Source organism: Ochotona curzoniae, unplaced genomic scaffold (assembly GCF_017591425.1).
Source record: "Ochotona curzoniae isolate NIBS_2020 unplaced genomic scaffold, NIBS_Ocur_1.0 contig_908, whole genome shotgun sequence".
Taxonomy (NCBI): domain Eukaryota; kingdom Metazoa; phylum Chordata; class Mammalia; order Lagomorpha; family Ochotonidae; genus Ochotona; species Ochotona curzoniae.
In genome coordinates this window covers 7,288,182-7,308,110 of record NW_024466607.1, presented here as the reverse complement: position 1 = coordinate 7,308,110, position 19,929 = coordinate 7,288,182, and the positions used below count along the sequence as shown (strand labels likewise).

The following is a 19,929-nucleotide window of genomic DNA, read 5'->3' as shown; positions in this document are numbered from 1 at the left end:
AATTTGCATTACTTACCCTTCCGATATTTGGTAATCTTAAATGGGGAAACATTTAAAATAGGTCTAAAATAGGGCTTCATACCCCGGAGCTTGGGCAGGCAGAAAGCCCCCTTGGCAGGTGTTGATCAGGGTCAGCAGTGTCTAGCGTGTGGTCTTCCCACCCTGGGTCACTTAGTGCTGGAACATCTAAACCAGGGAGCAGGATAAAGCATTTTCTTTATGAATCATCCAACCTTAAGCTTTCTGAGATATCACCAAAGAATAAGTAGACAGATGATTGCCAGAAATCATGCATGAAACATTTGAGCTAGTGAGTTCATCTTTGAGTTTCTTTGAGTTTGAGAGGTGACCAGATGCACCCCTTTTGTAGTTACATGTCTGTTCTGATCCTGTGTTGCTATAACAGCTTCTTGGGGTTCCAGGGACAGAACACAGCATGCACATATTTGAGGTGTACAAATGAGAGCAGGTTAATGGCACAGGTGACTGTGTAATCTGTCACCTCCACAATGTTCTGTGTCTCCTTAGACCCCCATGTCTGTCCCCAGGCACAAGTGCAAGCTCAGGTTACTAGATGTCTGATTTGAATCTGTTCCTTGCATTTGCCCAAGTAGTTGTTGTAAGTTAAATACTCCGTTATTTACTTCCCAACATGTAACAAAGTAAATATTTGTGCAGAAAAGATCATAGCTTCATAAATTCCAGTGAACTCAGCATGTGTATCGTGTTGGCACCCAAGATTGACTTTGAAGTCAAAGTATTTGCTCAACTAAAGACAGGTTGTTTGTTACTGAACAATTAACCACTTAACTATCCTTCAAGCACAAGGATTGCAAAAACTTAATCCATCCTTTTCCACTGCTGATTAGCACCAAAGGCCCAATGGTGGCATAGCCGTTGCCAATCAAAATCTGGATACACAGGAGAACTGAGTCATTCCATGCTATCCCTGAGAAGGAAGACACAATGCAGTCTGTCAAGTACAGGAGCACAAAGACGCCCATGAGCAGCAGGATGGTGCGGGTGGCCCTCAGCTCTGGGGAGGCTCTTGGAGAAAGGCTGGTGCTGTGGAGGTGCTGGGACTGCCTCTTGTGCCTGCACAGGAGAGTCACCATGTAGGCACTGGAGAGGGCCATGAGCCCTGTGAGGGACACATCCCGGAAGAGCCCCAACATGGAAAATGTGTGCGTGGGTAAGTATCTCTGTGGCCAAACAGAACAGGATTTAGTGACAAACAAAAGATTCCTGGCTGTGTGATTAGTGGTGGCAACAACGGAGAATAAGAGACGAGAATTGATGGACAAATTGAAGACCCAAATGAAGAAAAAGCTATGCAGGCTGTGATGGGTGGAGGCCTGTTTGAACTTGGCCAACCAGGAGCTCCTGGGGCTGAGGGTGATGGCCTGGAGGACACTGAGCAGGGAGGTGTTGCAGAGGGAGAGGCCCCGCAGCACCTGGTAGGAGAAGATGACAGCCTTACATGTGATGTCATCCCATTGTTTCTGAGATGCAAACACGTCCATGGCTATGACCCCGATGATGGTCAGCATCACCAGGTGGATGAGGGCCAAGTGCCCGATGGTCAGGTCGGTGGGCTTGGGTCTGTGCTTTAGCAAGAACATGAGGATGTGGAAGAGCAGGAGGATGGCATTGGCTGGAATCCCAATGCTGACTTCAACCAAAAAGGCATTTCTTATGTCAATAAGACTCGATATCACACTGTTCTTACTCATCTTTTTGAAAGAAAATGTACTTAGTAAATGTCAGGAAAAAGTAAGAAAAATCATGTGCCTTACATATTACTTTGAGCAGTCTGAACTACAGCTACTCAATCCGGAAGTTCTCTGGCTCCATCACCATGCATCCTTTCCCCTGGGAATCCTGCTGTCCACCTCACACTCTCCTCAGACTGCTCTGTCCTTAGCTGCACACTGGTCAGTTGTGATTGGAGGGTGCATCCCACTGGTTGGCACCGACAGGATCTGCATCATGAAGTTTCGTCATGTGGCACTTTCTTGATTATTTTAAATCTTATTTTCAAATTTTCCGAGTTAGGGACAGTGAGTTCTTTCTGCTTTGTATCTCTCTCTCTATCCCTCTTTAAGATTTATTATTATTGCAAAGGCAGATTTTATAGAGAAGAGACATGGAGAAAGAATTTCCATCTGCTGGTTCCTCCCCAAGAGGCACAGTGGCTGGAGCTGAGCTGAAGCAAAGCCAGGATTCTCCTCCGTTTCTCCCATGTGGGTGCAGGGTCCCCACCATCTTCTGTGTTTTCCAGAACACAAGCAGGGAGCTGGATGGGAAGTAGTGTAGCTGGTCTGAATCGGCACCATATGTGATCCTTGCACTTGCAAGGTGAGCATTTTCACAACTGAGCCATCACACTGGGCATTTATATCCCTTAAAATCTGATCGAATATGCATGCATAGGGAAAACCTCATACTTTTTGTGAGTTCATGTTTAAGTCACATGGACACCTTATACAGTAACTGTCACTGGGAAAGCTAAGCCGTTACTTGTCTCTCACTGTTACATTATGTTGCTTCATTTCAGAGAAATATTTCTGATACACAAGAAAGCAAATGATGCTCAGTGTAGACTCTGCATTTAAACCTGTTAGACATTCACCAAGTGTGTGCCCACTTGCTGTCACTTCATAATCTGGTCCCTAGTTATCTCATGTACAGATACAAGCAAGCACATGACTTAGAGAGTCTACACGTTTGCTATCTCAGGGCACTATTTGTAACCAACGATCTCTGTAGAGATTGCAGCCATGATCCTTACCACGATGCGCTGCTCCTCTGGAGAGTGAAGCCCTTCCGTGATGTGCCGGCTCCATCCCTACGTGAGGAGCAGGGGGCAGTGGAGGCCTCGAGAGGACTCTGAGCAGTCTTGATCCCAAGATTTCTTCTCTGTTTCTTGCATGTGGAAGCAGCAGGTCATTGTCTAAGTAGGTGGTTGCTTGCTTTCCATAGAATTAGCCAAGGGGGATTCCTCAATAGGAGCTGGCAGAATTCCCTCATTTTCTCCTAGTGGGAATGGAAGAAACCCATACATTTGGACGTGTTCAGGGATACAGCCTGGGGGTCTCCGTGGAGGATCAGATGCAGCTGAAGGTGAGAGTCCAGTCAGCCAGCCGTGTCCATGCTGCACTGAGCACACACCCTGTTCCCAGGGGACATACATGTCAAATCCTACATTTTATATTCATGTGCATGTTACATTATGATTAGCGTTCTATTCCTTTACTCATGGTGTCTATTTCTGTGCTGATAAAACATTTTGAACAGCCCGAGCGTTTCATAAATGCAGCTTAAAGCAGTGCTCTTAGCAAGTCCTCCCCAGCCATGCCTCCTCACACACACTGACTAACAGCGTGGAATATTATGGAGTTTACTAACAGGACAGAGAATATTTCTCATTTAATTGTTCTAATAAATGCATGCTGAATGTAGACCTGCATATCTTGTGTCATTAGTACATCATGCTTCAATTTATGCTTTTCCCAAGTTCAATCAAGGTATTCAAAATTTATTCTGGAAGGTGAATTTACCAGTGAAAACGATGTTTTTAATGAATTAAAAAGAACAGTTGGACATGTAATTCTCACCTATTTTGATTCCATCATGAGGAGGTGGGAAAAATCCATTCCCATCATAATCTCTTTGTTTTCTTTGTATTAGCTTTTTTTTTTTCTTTTTCTTTTTTGAGTCAGAGGTTTCGTTTCCAAAGCGAGCATGAGAAAAGGAAGGGGAAAGCACGTTCCGTGAGGGCTCTGGGATGAAGGCTTCCTCTTGGGAAGAGAGAGGGAGGCCCCCTGTTTCTTAGTACAGCTTCAGCCTCATTCCCTTTTTGCCTGTTAGAATCTCCTCAGCCTAAGAGCTGATTCCTTCAGTGTGATGTTTATGAAATTGAAACCAGGGCAAGGAAGGTCTTGATGAGAAACCACTTGTAGACATTGTACAGAAAGGGACGGGTTAACTATACACAGTATTTTTAAAACAAAGAATATCATTTACTTCTAGAGGTTTAAATGATTACTTTTAAAGCAGAAAATACTAAAATACTTTCAGGGGCCAGCACAGTGGCACAGCACATGAATCCTGTACCGCCATGTGGGTTCTGGTTTGTGCTGTTGCAGCTCTTTGGGTCCTCGGCCAGGAGCTCTCAGTCTCCCATTTGGGTGCTGGGGCCCAAGAACTTGGGCCATCCTCGACTGCTTTTCTGCTCCTGCTTATGGCAGATTAAAGTGATTGAAAAAAAAATGAGAGATGGTAGACCAAACAAATGAAAGTCATGCAAATCCATACAGAGATAAAATTGTGACAGTAGAATTAATTCTTTTATATAAATAGTGGATTAATTTTGTGTGTTGCCAATTCCAAAAAGCAAATATGCTGAGAAGACAGTTTCCCCATTGTGTTACACAGAGAATATTCCTCAGTTGTGAAGCCTGGTGGAGCCCTCGTCTCCTTTGTGGCTTGGGAAGCCTCACTGTAGGCCTAATTTGCTTCCTTTTCCACCCTGCCTAGAAGCCCACCCACTGCTGATACTGTGCAATAGAGAGCCACTTACCAGGAGCACAGGTGGGGATTCTGTGCACCTGAGAGGAACCTGCAGCATTTCAAGGGAAGGCTGTCCTGAGCTCATCTCTGTGGATGTCATTTTGGTGTCTGAGAAAGGTGACAAGATCACGCTGGGGAACCCAGGACATGCAGTCCCCAGTGGAACATGTCACCTTCCTCCTCCTCTTCCTGTATTCTCGCCTGGATAACAGCCAACTGGGGAGAGCTGTGCTCAAACTTTGCTCTGACTTCCCTGACGCTTGTGTGTGAGGGTCAGAAGGGCCCAGCACTGTACAGGACACCCAGCTCTTCCAGTTTTACCCTGAGAGCACATTAGCCTTAACCCCTTGCACGCTGTGCTGTGCCTCTGCCACAGGCTGATGCTCCTGGAATGTCCAGTGAGGACATGCACAATTCTTTTTTTTCCATTTTTTATTTTATTTTGACAATCTTTAAATAGTTCATTTGGATAAAAAGGTTCAAGGGGTATAGGAAAGTGGGCAAGACCATCATTTCTATATTGTTTCTTTCATGTATCTGAGGTAAAGGGAATATTGAGGGAGAAGTCCCACCCAGTTTCCTACCTACCCCAAGTCCCGGATGTGGGGCATGCTCTGAGATACTTGCTCAAGTGGTTTTGATAGTTCGCCAGCCATGAATTGCTGCCAGTCTCACCACTCCAAACACAATGAGGTCGTTGAAGAATCCACTGGCTGACATAGTCCATCATAGAGTTTCCATTTGCCCGGTATTTCGCTGCCAACATGTAGCTGAGGTGGTTGATTGACTTGTTCTGTCTTCTGTCTTTTCTTGGTTAGGGTTCTGAGTCCAGCAGTTTGATTGGGGAGATCCCCAAAAAAACTTCGCCTGAGGTGTTCTCAGACCAGATTCTTGTAAGTACTAGCAAGTATGGGGCCCGGCAGAGTCCATTGCCCCAATCAGCTGGTGGTTGTAATTGCTGGGTTGGTTCTGTTTTCAGCCCTGACTTCCACTGGAACCAATGGGTGTTGCAGTCCAGCCTGGTTCTGCCCAGCGTATACTCAGCCCTCACATAAACCAGTGGGAGCTGCACCCTAGTCAGAGCAACCCACAATAACCCCCACCAGGACCACCCCCTACCCTGGTTTGCCAGTTTGTATAGCAGACTAGTCAAGTCTGTCCCACATCCCATTTGGCTCTCATACATGTCAGTGGGCATTGAAGCCATCTATCTAACCAGCTCAACAGTCAAGCCCTCATTGGTGTTGAGAGCCTCTCTGTCTAGCCACCCCAGCCCCTGTCCTAGTTTTCGTGCCCTCCTGTGGTAGTGGTAACCCAAAAGGGAGGAGCCCACTATTTCCCTCCCAGGTCTCTCTCACTCCCGGATTATGCACTCTCCAGGTGGTTCTGTGGTTTTACTTGCAGAAGCTGGCACTGGGGGCTAATTCTGTCCAGCTGATGCAGCGGCTAAGCCCAAACAACACTCACCTACTCTAATTTTGTTTGCACCAGTAGCATCAGTCAGTCTACGGCCATACCGCCCTGAACGTGCCTGATCTCGTCTGATCTCGGAAGCATCAATCAGCCCAGCCTGGCTTTTCCTTGATCTAGTCCACATGAGGCACACAGGTGTTGTAGTCCTGCTTAGTCTGGTCTGCCCCCATCCCAGCTCACGCTCTTCAGAGGGAGTAGCCATTCAAAAAGAAGGGACCCCCCCCCCCCCAGTTATTCCCCCTGCTGGCTCCGCCCCCTCCCTTCCTGGTTCTCATGCGTGCTGGATGGGCGCTGTAATCACATCCAGTACAGGCAACCTCATCGTGGCATTCCGTATTGTGGACTGGTTTTTGTTGCAACCGAACCTGGCCCGACCCCACCAATTCTTTGTTAGTATGCATTGTCCTAGGGAATGTTCATGTTTCTGAAGACCCCATGGCAAACGGTCCTACTTCTAGGGACTTGGAAGCAGGAGTACCCTGTTGTATCAAACACCCTGTACCCAGCAACAAAATAATCTTTTAATTCTATTTCTCCATGTACTGTTGAAGCATTCATAGATATACACATGTATTTTTGTATATGTGTACAGATTCAAATTATTTAAATTTACATATGAATTTGATTAATTGCAGTTCTAACAACTAAGTACTATTTATAAATATATCTGTAGATAAATGTATTGTTTGACTCTGCCTTCTTTGCACATACATCTTACACCTATCAAGACAGAACAGACTTGTGTTACAGAGAGAACAGAAAAGTAAATTAAAGTAGGATTCTGTCCCACCCTGACAGCAGGCTGAGAGGGCTGAAGGAAGGTTTCAACTGCCTGTGGCCTGTGAGTAGCAATCTGTAACAGGGCAAGACCCATATCACAAAAACCCACATCCACTGTAACCACAAGGGCCTGGAGGGGCAGCAAAGCTCTCTTGGCAAAAGAATTCAGCTGGAGTCAGCAGTGTACAGTCTGTGGCCATATCGGCCAGGGTGGCTGGACCCAGCTGGTAAGGCTGTCTGGCTCAGACTTTGAAAGCAGGGAGCGAGATAATCATTGGATCTTTAGATATCATCAAATCTTAGGTTTTTAAAGATAGAAATGGAGAACAAATATGCATACAATTGATATGAATCACTCATTAAACATTTTTTTAAACATCATTTAGCATTTAGAGGGAAATTGGGATCACTGCTGTAATCCACACCATGTGCAGTTAACCCTCCCTTCGCTGTGCAGTGTGCACCTGTGAATTCATCTGGTTCTGAACTTCCTTTGACAAGTTCTGATGGTGACTGGATGCATCTTCACTAGTTACATGTGCATTCTGACTTTGTTACATGAAGAGCTTTCTTGAGGTGTGAGTGACACAAGATGAACATATTTAAGCGTATGGATGATCAGTCTCAGCATACAGAACAGGTGACACTAAACCAGTCATCTCCAGAGTGTTGCCTTTGTCCCCCATATTATTCTCTTCTCCTGCATTTCCCTCAACCCCATGTGTATCCTAATTTGAATTGGGACCTTGGATTTGTCCAAGAATTACCGTAGGGTTAAACAGGACATAACTTACTTGTCAACATTTGCCAAAGTGAATAGTTTCACAGAAAAATCTTAGCTTCACAAATTTCAGTGATCCCAGAGAGAGCATATCCTGTGAATATCTATGAATCATTTTGATGTGTTTCTTCATGTAAAGACATACTGTTTATTCCTGAACAAGGAAACCATTACTCTGATGCTACCACATGGATTTGAAAAAGGTGATCATCCGTTTTTCACTGTTGATTAGCACCAAAGGGGCAATGGTGGCATAGCCGTTGCCCACAAACATATGGACACAGAGACGAACTGGATCATTTTCCCACCATATTCCTGAGAAGGAGTACACAATGCAATCTATCACGTACAGGAGCACAAAGACGCCCATGAGCAGCAGGATGGTGCGGGTGGCCCTGAGCTCTGGGGAGGCTCTTGGAGAAAGGCTGGTGCCATGAAGGTGCTGGGACTGCCTCTTGTGTCTGCACAGGAGGGTCACCATGTAGGCACTGGAGAGGGCCATGAGCCCTGTGAGGGACACATCCCGGAAGATCCCTAGGGTGTAAAATATGTTCCTGAGTAAGTAGTTCAGTGGCCAACGAGAGCAGGATTTAGTGATGAACATGAAACTGTTGGATGTATGATTAGTGGCAGCAACAGTGGAGATTAAGAGGTGAGCACTGATGGACAAATTGAAGACCCAAATGAAGAAAAAGCTATGCAGGCTGTGATGGGTGGAGGCCTGTTTGAACCTGGCCAACCAGGAGCTCCTGGGGCTGAGGGTGATGGCCTGGAGGACACTGAGCAGGGAGGTGTTGCAGAGGGAGAGGCCCCGCAGCACCTGGTAGGAGAAGATGACAGCCTTACATGTGATGTCGTCCCATTGTTTCTGAGATGCAAACACGTCCATGGCTATGACCCCGATGATGGTCAGCATCACCAGGTGGATGAGGGCCAAGTGCCCGATGGTCAGGTCGGTGGGCTTGGGTCTGTGCTTTAGCAAGAACATGAGGATGTGGAAGAGCAGGAGGATGGCATTGGCTGGAATCCCAATGCTGACTTCAGAGAAAAAGGCATTTCTTATGTCAATAAGAGTGGATATCATACTGTTCTTACTCATCTTTTTGGAGGTAAAATGCGTGTAGTAAATGTTAGAGAAAAAGTTGAAAATCTTTTGTGGGAACACTTGTCAGCATGAGTCCCCGCAGCTGCCTGGTGCAGCTCTCTGGATCCATCGCAGTACACCCCTTTCCTCTGGGAGCACTGCCATCCCCCTCACTGTGTCCTGGAAGCCACTCTGTCCTTAGCTGCACACTGGTCAGTCGCGATTAGAGCATGCAGCTCCCTGCTCGGCTCCCAACAGGATCTGAATGACAAGATTGTCATTAGGTAAAACATGCTTCCAGATCTATGCTATTGTGCCAAAATAAGCGTAACTTTTATGTTTAATGAACCGTTTTCATTTTACATTTCAATGCTCTGCTTATTCTAAGTGTTAAATCTTACATTAGTTCTAATATACATAAATTTACAGGTAAGGCAATTTGTTTTACCTTGAGTTTATTCATTGATTTTGACATTGTTTACTTACCTCTATGTATATGTTTGTACAGGTAATCTACAAAATGTTATAACATCCGCATATGTTATGTTCTTTAAAATGTTTAGGGTGTAAACAGCAAGCAGATTAACCTCCTCTGAGATAATAAAAAAATTATCAGTATCCTTCCTTTCCAAATTTAGTATGGTGACATAGGAAATGTTTATTTCAAGCAACAAAACAAGACTGTAATACAGCTTTTTTTGAAGATAGATGCTATGTTTTAGTCTTGGCTATAAGAATATTTCATAGCACTCTTTTATGGTATAACTTTATATTACTGTATTAGTGCATTCCAGTGTTTCCATAAACATGCTCTAAAGTGATTAAAACAAAACTGTTACTATCTGCTTAATTGCTTCAGTGACTATAATAATGTATATTAACAAAAGGACACATTTGTCCATTTATGAATAAACACAAATGTGTTCTTGTATACAATTCTGTCTCCTATAAAACCTTAGATTTCTAATATAAAGGATATGGATTTTATGCATTTTGTAGAGACATTTCTGAGAAGACAATTACACTTCCCTTGCTCCCCATTTTTAAGTTCACTCATGCAGGGTTTGCTTTAAGTATTTTTAAAAATAAAATTGAACCTTATAAGTCCAAGTGCAAATAGTACAAGCTGGCCAGGTAGCATGTCTTACCATTATCGAGCTGTGAGTGCAGGACCACACGCATGCAGGGCTTCTCGGAGGGTTGTGTAAGTCAACGTAGAATTTGGCGTTAAATCAGGAAATCCCATCTTAGGTGGAGCATTCTTGAAAACCACTGAAAAATTCTCAGCTTTCCCGTAGAATTCCTCAGAAGGAACTGGATAACTTCCTCATGTTCTCAGGTGATGAAGGAAAACCACACAGTTGTTCCCCCTTGGGGGCCTCCAGCGATGGCAGCTCCTGCAGAGGACTGCGGAGAGGGCCGAAGCCACGAGCCCACTCAGCCCGCCGTGTCCACACTGTGCTGGGCACACTCTGCTCACGGGTGTCCTAGTGTGACCTCCGCATTCCTTTATATTAGCTATATCTGGGCTGACATTTGTTGGAAAACATCCTGGAAGATATGCACATCTCATAAAAGAAGCGTAAAAAAATTGTCATAGCAAGTCCTCCTCTCCAGCCGTGCCTCCGCACACACTGACTAGTGTGGCGTGGATAGGAGCTTACTAACAAGGCAGATGATTTCACATTTATCAATTCTAATAAATGCATGATGTATAGAGCTGCAAAACATTCCATGTATCAATACATCGAGACTGGGGGGAAAGTATAATCAAGGTTAAAAAAAACCTTGATTTTATACACATAAAATCTGGAATATTCTAACCAACCTTTTCAAACTTACCAGTGAAATGGGAACTTCTCTGTGAATAGAGAACAGAAGGCTGGGTAGATGGTTCTGAGCTGTAGGGAAGAGTAAATCCCCTTCCACATCTCTTAGTTTTGTTTTTTTTTTTTTTCCTTTGTTTTTAGTGTAGATTTCAGCCTTGCCTTTTCATCCAGATTAGAATCTCCTCACTGCCTAACAAGTGACTCCTTCAGTGTGAAATTTGTCAGCTTGAAGCTGGTACAGGAAAGATCTTCATAAAGAAATAATTGTATGCATTGTGATATGGAGGGGGTGGCTGCATACCGTGTGGTTCTGAGCAGTGGTCCCAATTTCCTTCTGAAGGTGTAAATCATTTAAGAAACCAGAAAATCTTTTAAAATGAATGTAATATGTCTTTGAAGAAGAGAAAGCAAAGCTCATAATGAATGAAAACTTGAGAAATATGTGGTTCTCAATGAGTACATTTCACTTTAAAATGATTGGGAGCTATGTGCTTTCATAGTTGATATGACAAGCAAATGATTATCTAATCCTCCAATGTGAATGAGAAACTGAAGTTAATTGTTTTATAACAATTAATGAAAAAATGACTTCTTTGTGTTGCCAAATTAAAAGATCAAATATCCTAGAAAGATAATCTTCCCATTGTGTAATAGAGAGAACACCCCTGAGCCATGGACGACTTTCGGAGGCTTTATTTCTTCTGCGGGTACTGCAAACCTCACTCTAGCCTCAATTTGCCTCTTCTCACATGCCTAGATCCTACCACCCCCCAACTCCCCATCTCTGGAATAAAGAGCCACTTACCAGGAGCACAGGTGCGGGATTCCATGCACCTGGGAGGAACCTGCAGAGTTTTAAGGGAAGGCTGTCCTGAGCTCATCTCTCTGTGGATGGCATTTTGATGTCTAAAACAGGCAACAAAATGCCGCTGGGGAGCAGAGAACATGGAGTCCCCCAGTAGAACATGTCACTTTTCTCTTCCTTCTTTTATTCTCTCATGGATAGCAGCCATCTGGGGAGGGCTGTGCTCAAACTTTCCTCTGAGTTCCCTGATGTGTGTGAGGGTCAGAGGCTGCCTGGCCCAGCAGATAGCACCATGTTCTCTTGATTTTATCCTGAGAGCACTTTACTTCCAGCACTCTGGGCTGAGAGACCCCTGACATCCCCTGTGGCTGCGAGGGCCTCTCTGTACCGTGAAGGTGTCCTTGTCCCTGCAGCTACTCCCTCAAGCTGCATCTGATTTCTGAGTGGCCTTGCTCATGGACTGCATGATGTTCAAGCTCTTAGTTTCAGATTTCAAGCTCTGTGGAGAGAAGGGAGGAAAGCCTCTTAGCCGGGGATGAAGGCAGACAACTTATAATTATAAGGTAGCAATTACAAGGGGATGGCTCAAAAACCAAAGAGGTCACCAACCCAGGTTCTAAAGTTGTAGGTGTAGAATCTTTGCTGTCATAAACCAAACTGCCCCATGTAGCGGAGGGTAAGGCAATGGGCTCATGTCACTCATGGGTCTAGTTGGATGTGTCGAATTGAAGTGGTTTTTATTACCCCGCTGCATTTCAATTGGGTCCCAAGGATGGCTGTGTGCATGGGGTTCTGTGCTGTGGGACGGGGTGGGTTACAACAGTGACCATCCTGTAGCCTGTGTGGTGGCGATTGGAGTGCGTTAGCAGCTTTTCATTTTTACAATTCATGAGAGGGGCTTTTCAGAAGGGAAAGATGTTAGTTTCAAGGTTATAATTTTAAGATTCATGCTCCAAGTTTAGGTAGCTCCATTGATTCGGGAAAATGCTGAGTCCTTTGCAGTCTGGTTAAATTTGGTTTCTTTGCCTTGTATAAATATCCAGTCTAGGACTTGAAGTACAGTGTACTTAAGGAGAAGTACCCAGAATGAACATCATTGTCTCATTTGTTTTAACGATATTACAGGGACATCTTTCAGTTTCTGACAAGTAGGATATTAACTGTGGTTTCTCTTGTATATGTCCTTTGTCAGTTGAGTTCCATCCTACTCCAAGCTTGTTGAGTGTTTTGTTTCTTCATACTAAACATGTTGCATTTGTCAGAGACCATTTCTGGATCTACGGAGCCAGTTTTTTCTTCCTCATTCTTTTTAAAATCCCTATTCGGATCTTCCACAGACACATTTTGTTTGAAGATTTCAGTTCCTGTGAGTATATGCCTAGCGGTGGATTTGTTGAGTTGTATATTAAACTTTGTTGCTTGATATTTTGGGCAATTCTCTGACGGGTTTCTGAGGCAGGTTGGTAGAGGTTCCCCAGATGTCATTCCTCAGCTGTCACATTCTCTCAGCAGCCCTCCCCTCCACACATCCCCACACCCGCCTCCTGAGCAATCCACAAGCCCCACCAACCCCCGTGCCTGGTCGTCTGGTGGTATACTATGCCATTCTGGGGCCCTGCCTGCCTACCCAGGGTCAGTACACACTCATACATGGGTCCCCGACCCTATCTGTTGGCATGTGTTGTCTGCCCTCACATATCTTAAAAAAAAAATAGGTAACAATGTTGGCATACTAGTAGAGTTGACATAAACCTGGCATTAAGCAGGGCCAGGATGCTTGCCAGCTATTAGCTGCTTTTCTCCCAGCAGTGTAACACTTGCCTAGGTACAATGCAACCTAAACCATTGCCTACAGCTGAGGCCCCCTCTTTTTCGTGTGGCTTATTAGACCTGATTCAGCACCCTCTAATTTCATCAGTGTCATTCAAAATGGTAGAATCACTTTTTCTTTACAGTTAAGTGATATTAGTTATTATATATACACATGCATACATATACTGCGATTTTTCATTCATCTGTGAACATAATCTTAATTATATACAACAGTATTAACATTGATCCTAAGAAAATGCAAATACAAGATAACATTTTCAATATACAGCAAAAGCAATGGGAAGAGAAAATTTATAGCATTAGATATTTACATCAGAAAGATCTAAGATCAATAATTTAAGTTTCCATGTCAGGATAAGAAAACTAAGAGAAAATAAGCATATAAACCCTCAAAATTCTAAGGAATGAGAACAATGCAAATACTAGTGACAGTAGAAAAAACTAAATCAAGTAAGCAAAAATATGATTCTGTCAAAAGGAGTAATAAAATTGATAAATCTATAGCAGTTATAAGGAAAAAGTCATGGATTGTCAATGTCAAGAATTAAGCAAAGAACATCACTTCATACCTGCAGATACCAAAGATAGTAATGGAATATTATAAATCGTCAGAAGTTTAGTGACAGATTAAGTGGACTAATTCCTCAAAACCATCAACCTCAACTAACAGCATTTCATATATCACTTGAAGTATGCAAGTTAAATAACCCTGTGAATATGAATGTACTTCAAAATATTAGTGGAAATGGAAGTAAAAATCAGTTTATTTTGGTGTGAGAATTTGAAATCCAGTATTTTAATACATCTCTCCTTTGAGGAGAGTTCCCCTGGGCACTGAATCTCACCTTCTAGAAACTTCAAGCATCCTCATTGTCTCTCTGCGTATATAGATCTTTTGATATGTTTAATCATTGCTTTGTAATTTTTCTACAAATACTTTTCAGGTCTGTATATGCTTAAGTTAACATCTAAGGTACTTTGTTTTTTGAGTGGCTGCAAATGGCACTGTAATTTAATAACTGCACACACATTCATTGATAGAGAAAACCAGCTGACTTTATTTTCGGTCTTGCAATCTGGTTGAATATAAACATTTCTGTACTGGTGTAGGGGGATGTTTTTGGAAGTTTGTACATAAACTTTACGTCATGTGCAAGTAAGGACAGTTTTATTTCTTCCCATTTGGTCTATTTGCCTTGTATTGTATTTTCTTGCCCTGCTGTGCTGGCTAATACTTTGAACTCTACCTTGAGTAACAGTGGTAAGAACACATATCTTTGCCTCACTCCTAATTCTGTTAAATTACATTTATTATGTTCTTTTTTAAGATTTATTTTTATTGCAAAGTCAGATATATATATAGAGAGAGACAGAGATGAAGATCTTCCATCTGATGATTCACTCCCCAAGTGGCCAGAGATGAGCTGATCCAAAGCCAGGAGCCAGAACTTCCTCCAGGTTTCCCACATGGGTACAGGGTCCCAAGGCTTTTGTCCGTGCTCAGCTGCTTTCCCAGGCCACAAGCAGGGAGCTGGATGGGAAGTGGGGTGCCAGGATTAGAATTGGTACCCATATGGGATCCTGGCGCATTCAAGGTGAGGAAGCTGTGCTTTGATGTGATGGAAGTTTGCCCCCCAGGGGCATGTGTTGGAACCTTGTGTGGACGTGATGAACTGATTGGACTTCTAAGAGGTGGGGTCTGGGTCACTGTGGGTGCTGCCCTTGGAAGGGTGTCTGAGGGTATTTTCCTAAGTGAGTGGTAAGGAAATTTCAGAACTCTCCCTGTCTCACAGCATTGTCTCTACTTCCTGTGTGCACTCCTACCACTGTGCTGCCAAGCACCATGAGGCCTTCACCATTGCTTCAACTCTCAAACCCATGAGCTACAAAATCCCATTTTCTTCATAAACCACCCAGCCTTGGGAAATTTTAAAAAGATGTGTTTATTTATCTGAAAGGCATGGTTATGGAGAGAGAGAGAAAAAAAAAGGTAAAGTGATCTTCCATCAGCTGGTCACTCTCCAAATCAATGCAGGGACTGGATGGGGCCAGGCCAAAGGCAGAACCCAGGATGTTGTTCTTGGTTGCCCATATGGAGCAGGGGTCCAAGCACCGTCTTACGCATCCTTACCAGGCACATCAGCAGAGAGTTGGATTAGAAGTGTGGCAACCAGGATTCGAACTAGCATGCATATGAGATGCTTGGCATTGTAGACAGTGGCCTAACCTGCTAAGCTAAAGCACAGGCCCCAGAACATTTTTAATGCAATGTGAAACAGACCAGTATGAATACAATGAATGTATGTTCATGAACACTTGATAGGATTAGTGGATTTTTCAGTTATGCATTTTCTTTGTGATACATTGGCATGACTAAGTCCATCTCTTTGCAGGTTGTGTGTCTGTTATGATGTTCTTTTGTAGTAACTGCTTTCCTGAGGTGTGGATGACATCAGTGAAGTGTACATACTTAAAGCATATGAATGCTAGCTCTCTGCATATATCCCCGGGTGACACTGTAACCGCATTCACCTCCCTGGTGCTCCCTGGGTCTCTTTAGGATCCATTCCCTCATCTTTCCAGACTCCACATCCATTCCCAAACATCATCATCAGTTTTGAATCCGTTCAAGCTTGATAGTCAGTGTAAGCTCTAGTTGTTATGTGTCTTATTTGAATTCAACCCTTGGGTTTTCTCAACAGTGTAGGATAAAAAGCTGTATCATTTACTTGTCAACACACACACAAGTGAATAGTTTAACTGAAAAAAAAAAAACAAAAACCTTAAGTTTCAGTGACCCCAGGAGCATTATTGTGCAGGCAATCATGAATCCTGTTGAAGTACAACTTTCATCAGCTAAGATTATGTGATTTTTTTCCTACACAATTAAACAATCTTTTGCATATAGATTTGAATAAGGTGATTATTCGTTTTTCACTGGTAATTAACACCAAGGGACCAATGGTGGCATAGCCATTGCCCAGCAATATCTGGGCACACAGACGCAGTAGGTTGCTGTTCCACAACATTTCTGAGAGGGAGTACATAATACAATCCATCATGTACATCAGAACAAACATGCTCATGAGCAACAGGATGGTACGGGTGGCCCTCAGCTCTGGGGAGGCTCTTGGAGAAAGGCTGGTGCCGTGAAGGTGCTGGCACTGCCTCTTGTGCCTGCACAGGAGGGTCACCATGTAGGCACTGGAGAGGGCCATGAGCCCTGTGAGGGACACATCCCGGAAGATCCACAACATGGATAATGTGTGCTTGGGCAAATATCCCAGTGGCCAAACAGAACAGAATTTAGTGGCAAACAAAAGGCTCCCGGATGTACAATTACTGGTGACAACAAAGGAGTTAAAGAAGCGAGGACTAAGGAACAAATTGAAGACCCATAGGAGGACAAAGACACACAGGCTGTGAAGGGAGGAGGATGTTTGTTTGAATTTGGCCAACCAGGAGCTCCTGGGGCTGAGGGTGATGGCCTGGAGGACACTGAGCAGGGAGGTGTTGCACAGGGAGAGGCCCCGCAGCACCTGGTAGAAGTAGATGACAGCCTTACATGAGACATCATTCCATAGATTTTGAGACTCAGACATGTCTGTGGCTATGACCCCTGTTATGACCAACATCACCAGGTGGATGAAGGCCAAGTGCCCGATGGTCAGGTCGATGGGCTTGGGTCTGTGCTTTAGCAAGAACATGAGGATGTGGAAAAGCAGGAGGATGGCATTGGCTGGGATCCCCATGCCGATTTCTAAGAAAAATCCATTTCGTACTGCAGTCAAGTTGGAAAGTTCATTGCTTGCATTCATCGTTTAGGGGACACAAGCCTGTAGTTAAATATATGAGGGAAAAAAGTGGGAAAAAAATCAGAATATTCTGACTTTTAGCAGTCTCTACCCCAAGTATTTAGGAAGATACTGGATGAAGCTCAATGTACCCTTTACCCATGAAAGTGTGGTAGTCAAGCTAACATGTGTGCAGAATCCACTGACTTCATAGCATCATGCCTACCAGTCGTGGGTGGACAATCCACCCACAAGGCCTGGACAGGAATATTTCTATCACATGAAAATTGTTTCCTGAGCTTTATGTCCCTTATAGTTTTTGTTTTTGTTTTTTGCAAAATCAGGGATACCATGGATGAGCTATTTTCTACTATATCAGCAAACTCTTTGGTGCATTTCTGGATGCACAGTACGGGTAGTATTACTCTGATGAATTCAAGTCAGAATTTTAGGAACACAGAAATTTGACCTCCAATTTTAGTTAAGTGTCAAGGGTGTATTAACTTGCATAGATTTCCTGTCTTTCACTGTTACTTGAAGATTTTTGTTTTTACTTGTTTTCCCTTGTTCATATAAAGTGGTCATATTTCTCACGTTTCACAATACAGGCTTACGAGCACAGTGAAATTCCCCACCCTCTCCCCCACCTCCTGTAGTCCCCTCCTACTCCTCCTTTGTCTTTTCCGTGTTCACAACTGGAAAAATAAAAGACAAATGTTGGTCAGTATGTACTATTAGTTTAGTTGTCTGATCTGACAATTACTAAATGTGTGACCTTCAGTTGTCACCATGTGGAACTCAGTCATCCTACCTGTAAATATGGGTGAGTACAATAGCTTTATGTGTGCAGGGATACTAGGGCAATGTGTGAAATACCTATGGTTTCTGGAAGACAGTGGTCTATACGAGATGCAGCCATTGATGTGATGATGTCTTTATCATGAGGATCCCTGAGAGAGGGCAGTCCTTTCATGATTGCCAGCTCTGCCCCTGCCTGAGGAGCCAGGGATGTGCAGACCACAGCAGCAGGCTCTGTCCTCCTGCCTGAGGAGCCAGGGACGTGCAGACCACAGCACCAGGCTCTGTCCCCCTGCCTGAGGAGCCAGGGACGTGCAGACCACAGCACCAGGCTTTAAATATCCTCTGTGCAGCAGTTTCTGTTCTTCCCATTCTTAGCAAGTAGTAGTCTTAGTGAACCTTAAGCCTTTATAGATGGATTTTTCTGTTCTATGGAAATAAACGTGGGAAACCTTGTCATCCTTCTCCAAGCAGGTGGATCTCCAAGGAGCCCTAAGCCCCATGTCTTGCTCAAGTCAGGGGTGCATGGGGCCTGAGTGCTGAATTTGTGCTGAAGGACTCGGTTATGACCCATCATGAGATGCTTCCTCTGTGTATCAATCACAGCTTACAAATACAAGGCCTCTAGTAGGGTCTAAAAAGTCCCAAGTGTGATATCCTTACATGTTTATCATGAAAATCGGCATGTCAGGCAGAAGTTCAACCACAACAGATGAGAGTATTGTGATTCTGTAACATAAGTTGCCAAGGAGAAGCTGAACCGTTTTACCCCGTTGCTGCTTAGCATTTAAAACACAGAGACTATGTGGGAAATTGGCCTAAATCTTGGGAAAATATACAGTTTCTCTAGAGCAGGAATACCATACAAGCATTTAAAAATTTGCATTAATGTAATGAGAATACGTTTCATACATTTCATAAGTATAACTTAAGATATTTACCAGACTTTTTTCCTATCCTTGCTCTGTCCTTCAATCACAATCCTTACTTTCTCTTTGGCTTTATTTTTTAAAAGACATACAGTTCACTCTGTAATTACATGCTTAATGTACCAGTAGCCATAATATTCAACAAATAGATCCCTAACCCTAAGTTTCCCAGTTAAACGTCTCTAAAGTGTTGATCACACAAGGAACAAAGTCTTCTCAATTCATGTATTTAGTGCAATTACTTTGGATACCATGAAATGCTCAGAAGAGGAAACGTACTTGCCTTGTCATTCACCTGCATCTAACTGCTTCCAGTCTTGTGCCCCGATGGCTGTGCAACTCTGAATAGTCCTCTACGTGTGTTATCTGGTCTTGAAATATCCCTCACATAGTTACTGTGCCACTGCTTCACCTAAGTTACAAAAAATACACTGCAAATATATTATTAGATATAAAGTAACATTTTAATGTAGCGTTGTGAAAGGTTGAAATAAAAATGAAATACAATATTTTATTTATTTGAAATGTAATGATTTCTCTTTTGCTATTTGAAATCTGTAGGGATTGCACAAATCAGAGGTTCTTAATTTTTAAAGGTTGAACTCTATTCAGATTTTTTTTGTATTTAGATTTTTTGTTTTCCATGAAAGGAAAACAAAGTATATATCAAGATATTTTATTTTGCTTAAATAACATGGAATTAAGACAAGTTTATTTGAACTTTTTGAAGTAGAGTTAGTGTAATCTATTTTAATTCATATTTTAAAATAAAATTGAATTTTATAAGTGCAAGCACATAATAGTACAAGACTTACCCAGTGGTTTGTCTCATTAGTGGTCAGCTGTGACTGGGGTTACACGTGTTCGGTGTTTCTCGGGGTGTTCTCGGGGCGATAACCACACCTTGGGGTCCTATCAGGAAACAACATTTATTTGGATCAGTCTTCCAAACCACTGTTAAAGTCTTTTCTTCTTTAGGGAAAATTGCCTGAATGAAGCTAGAAGACAGTTCATTTTTTTTCCCCCTCAGAATATAGAATAAGGAAAAGAACATATTGGGACACATTAAGGGGCACCCACAGAGAGTCTCCCAGCAGGATTAGGAGAGAGGACTGAAGACGGACGTGCACTCACCCAGCCGTCCCCACAGTGTGAGATCTCACAGCTGCTCTCCTACAAAGACGTGTCCGATATCTACATTTTATACCCTTATGGACATATTATAAGGGAAAGAAAGAAATAGAGCTAAAA

At 43.3% G+C, this 19,929-nt stretch overlaps 3 protein-coding genes across 3 annotated transcripts; all 3 read right to left on the bottom strand.

Moving 5' to 3' along the window:
- Window positions 1-806: 806 nt before the first annotated feature.
- Window positions 807-1,733, bottom strand: LOC121165897 (vomeronasal type-1 receptor 90-like). The gene has a single exon (XM_040994906.1). It carries the CDS (start codon window positions 1,731-1,733, stop codon window positions 807-809), a length of 927 nt encoding a protein of 308 aa, XP_040850840.1.
- Window positions 1,734-7,787: 6,054 nt separating this feature from the next.
- LOC121165896 (vomeronasal type-1 receptor 90-like) lies at window positions 7,788-8,705 on the bottom strand. The gene has a single exon (XM_040994905.1). The coding sequence runs from the start codon at window positions 8,703-8,705 to the stop codon at window positions 7,788-7,790; it is 918 nt and encodes a 305-aa protein (XP_040850839.1).
- Window positions 8,706-16,009: 7,304 nt separating this feature from the next.
- On the bottom strand, window positions 16,010-16,975 carry LOC121165941 (vomeronasal type-1 receptor 90-like). Its single transcript, XM_040994962.1, has one exon. It carries the CDS (start codon window positions 16,973-16,975, stop codon window positions 16,010-16,012), a length of 966 nt encoding a protein of 321 aa, XP_040850896.1.
- Between the last annotated feature and the right edge of the window lie 2,954 nt (window positions 16,976-19,929).

Bases quoted from the DNA above. Each gene is read 5' to 3' on its own strand.
- LOC121165897 (XM_040994906.1), bottom strand. From the start codon at position 1,733: ATGAGTAAGAACAGTGTGATATCGAGTCTTATTGACATAAGAAATGCC.
- LOC121165896 (XM_040994905.1), bottom strand. From the start codon at position 8,705: ATGAGTAAGAACAGTATGATATCCACTCTTATTGACATAAGAAATGCC.
- LOC121165941 (XM_040994962.1), bottom strand. From the start codon at position 16,975: ATGAATGCAAGCAATGAACTTTCCAACTTGACTGCAGTACGAAATGGA.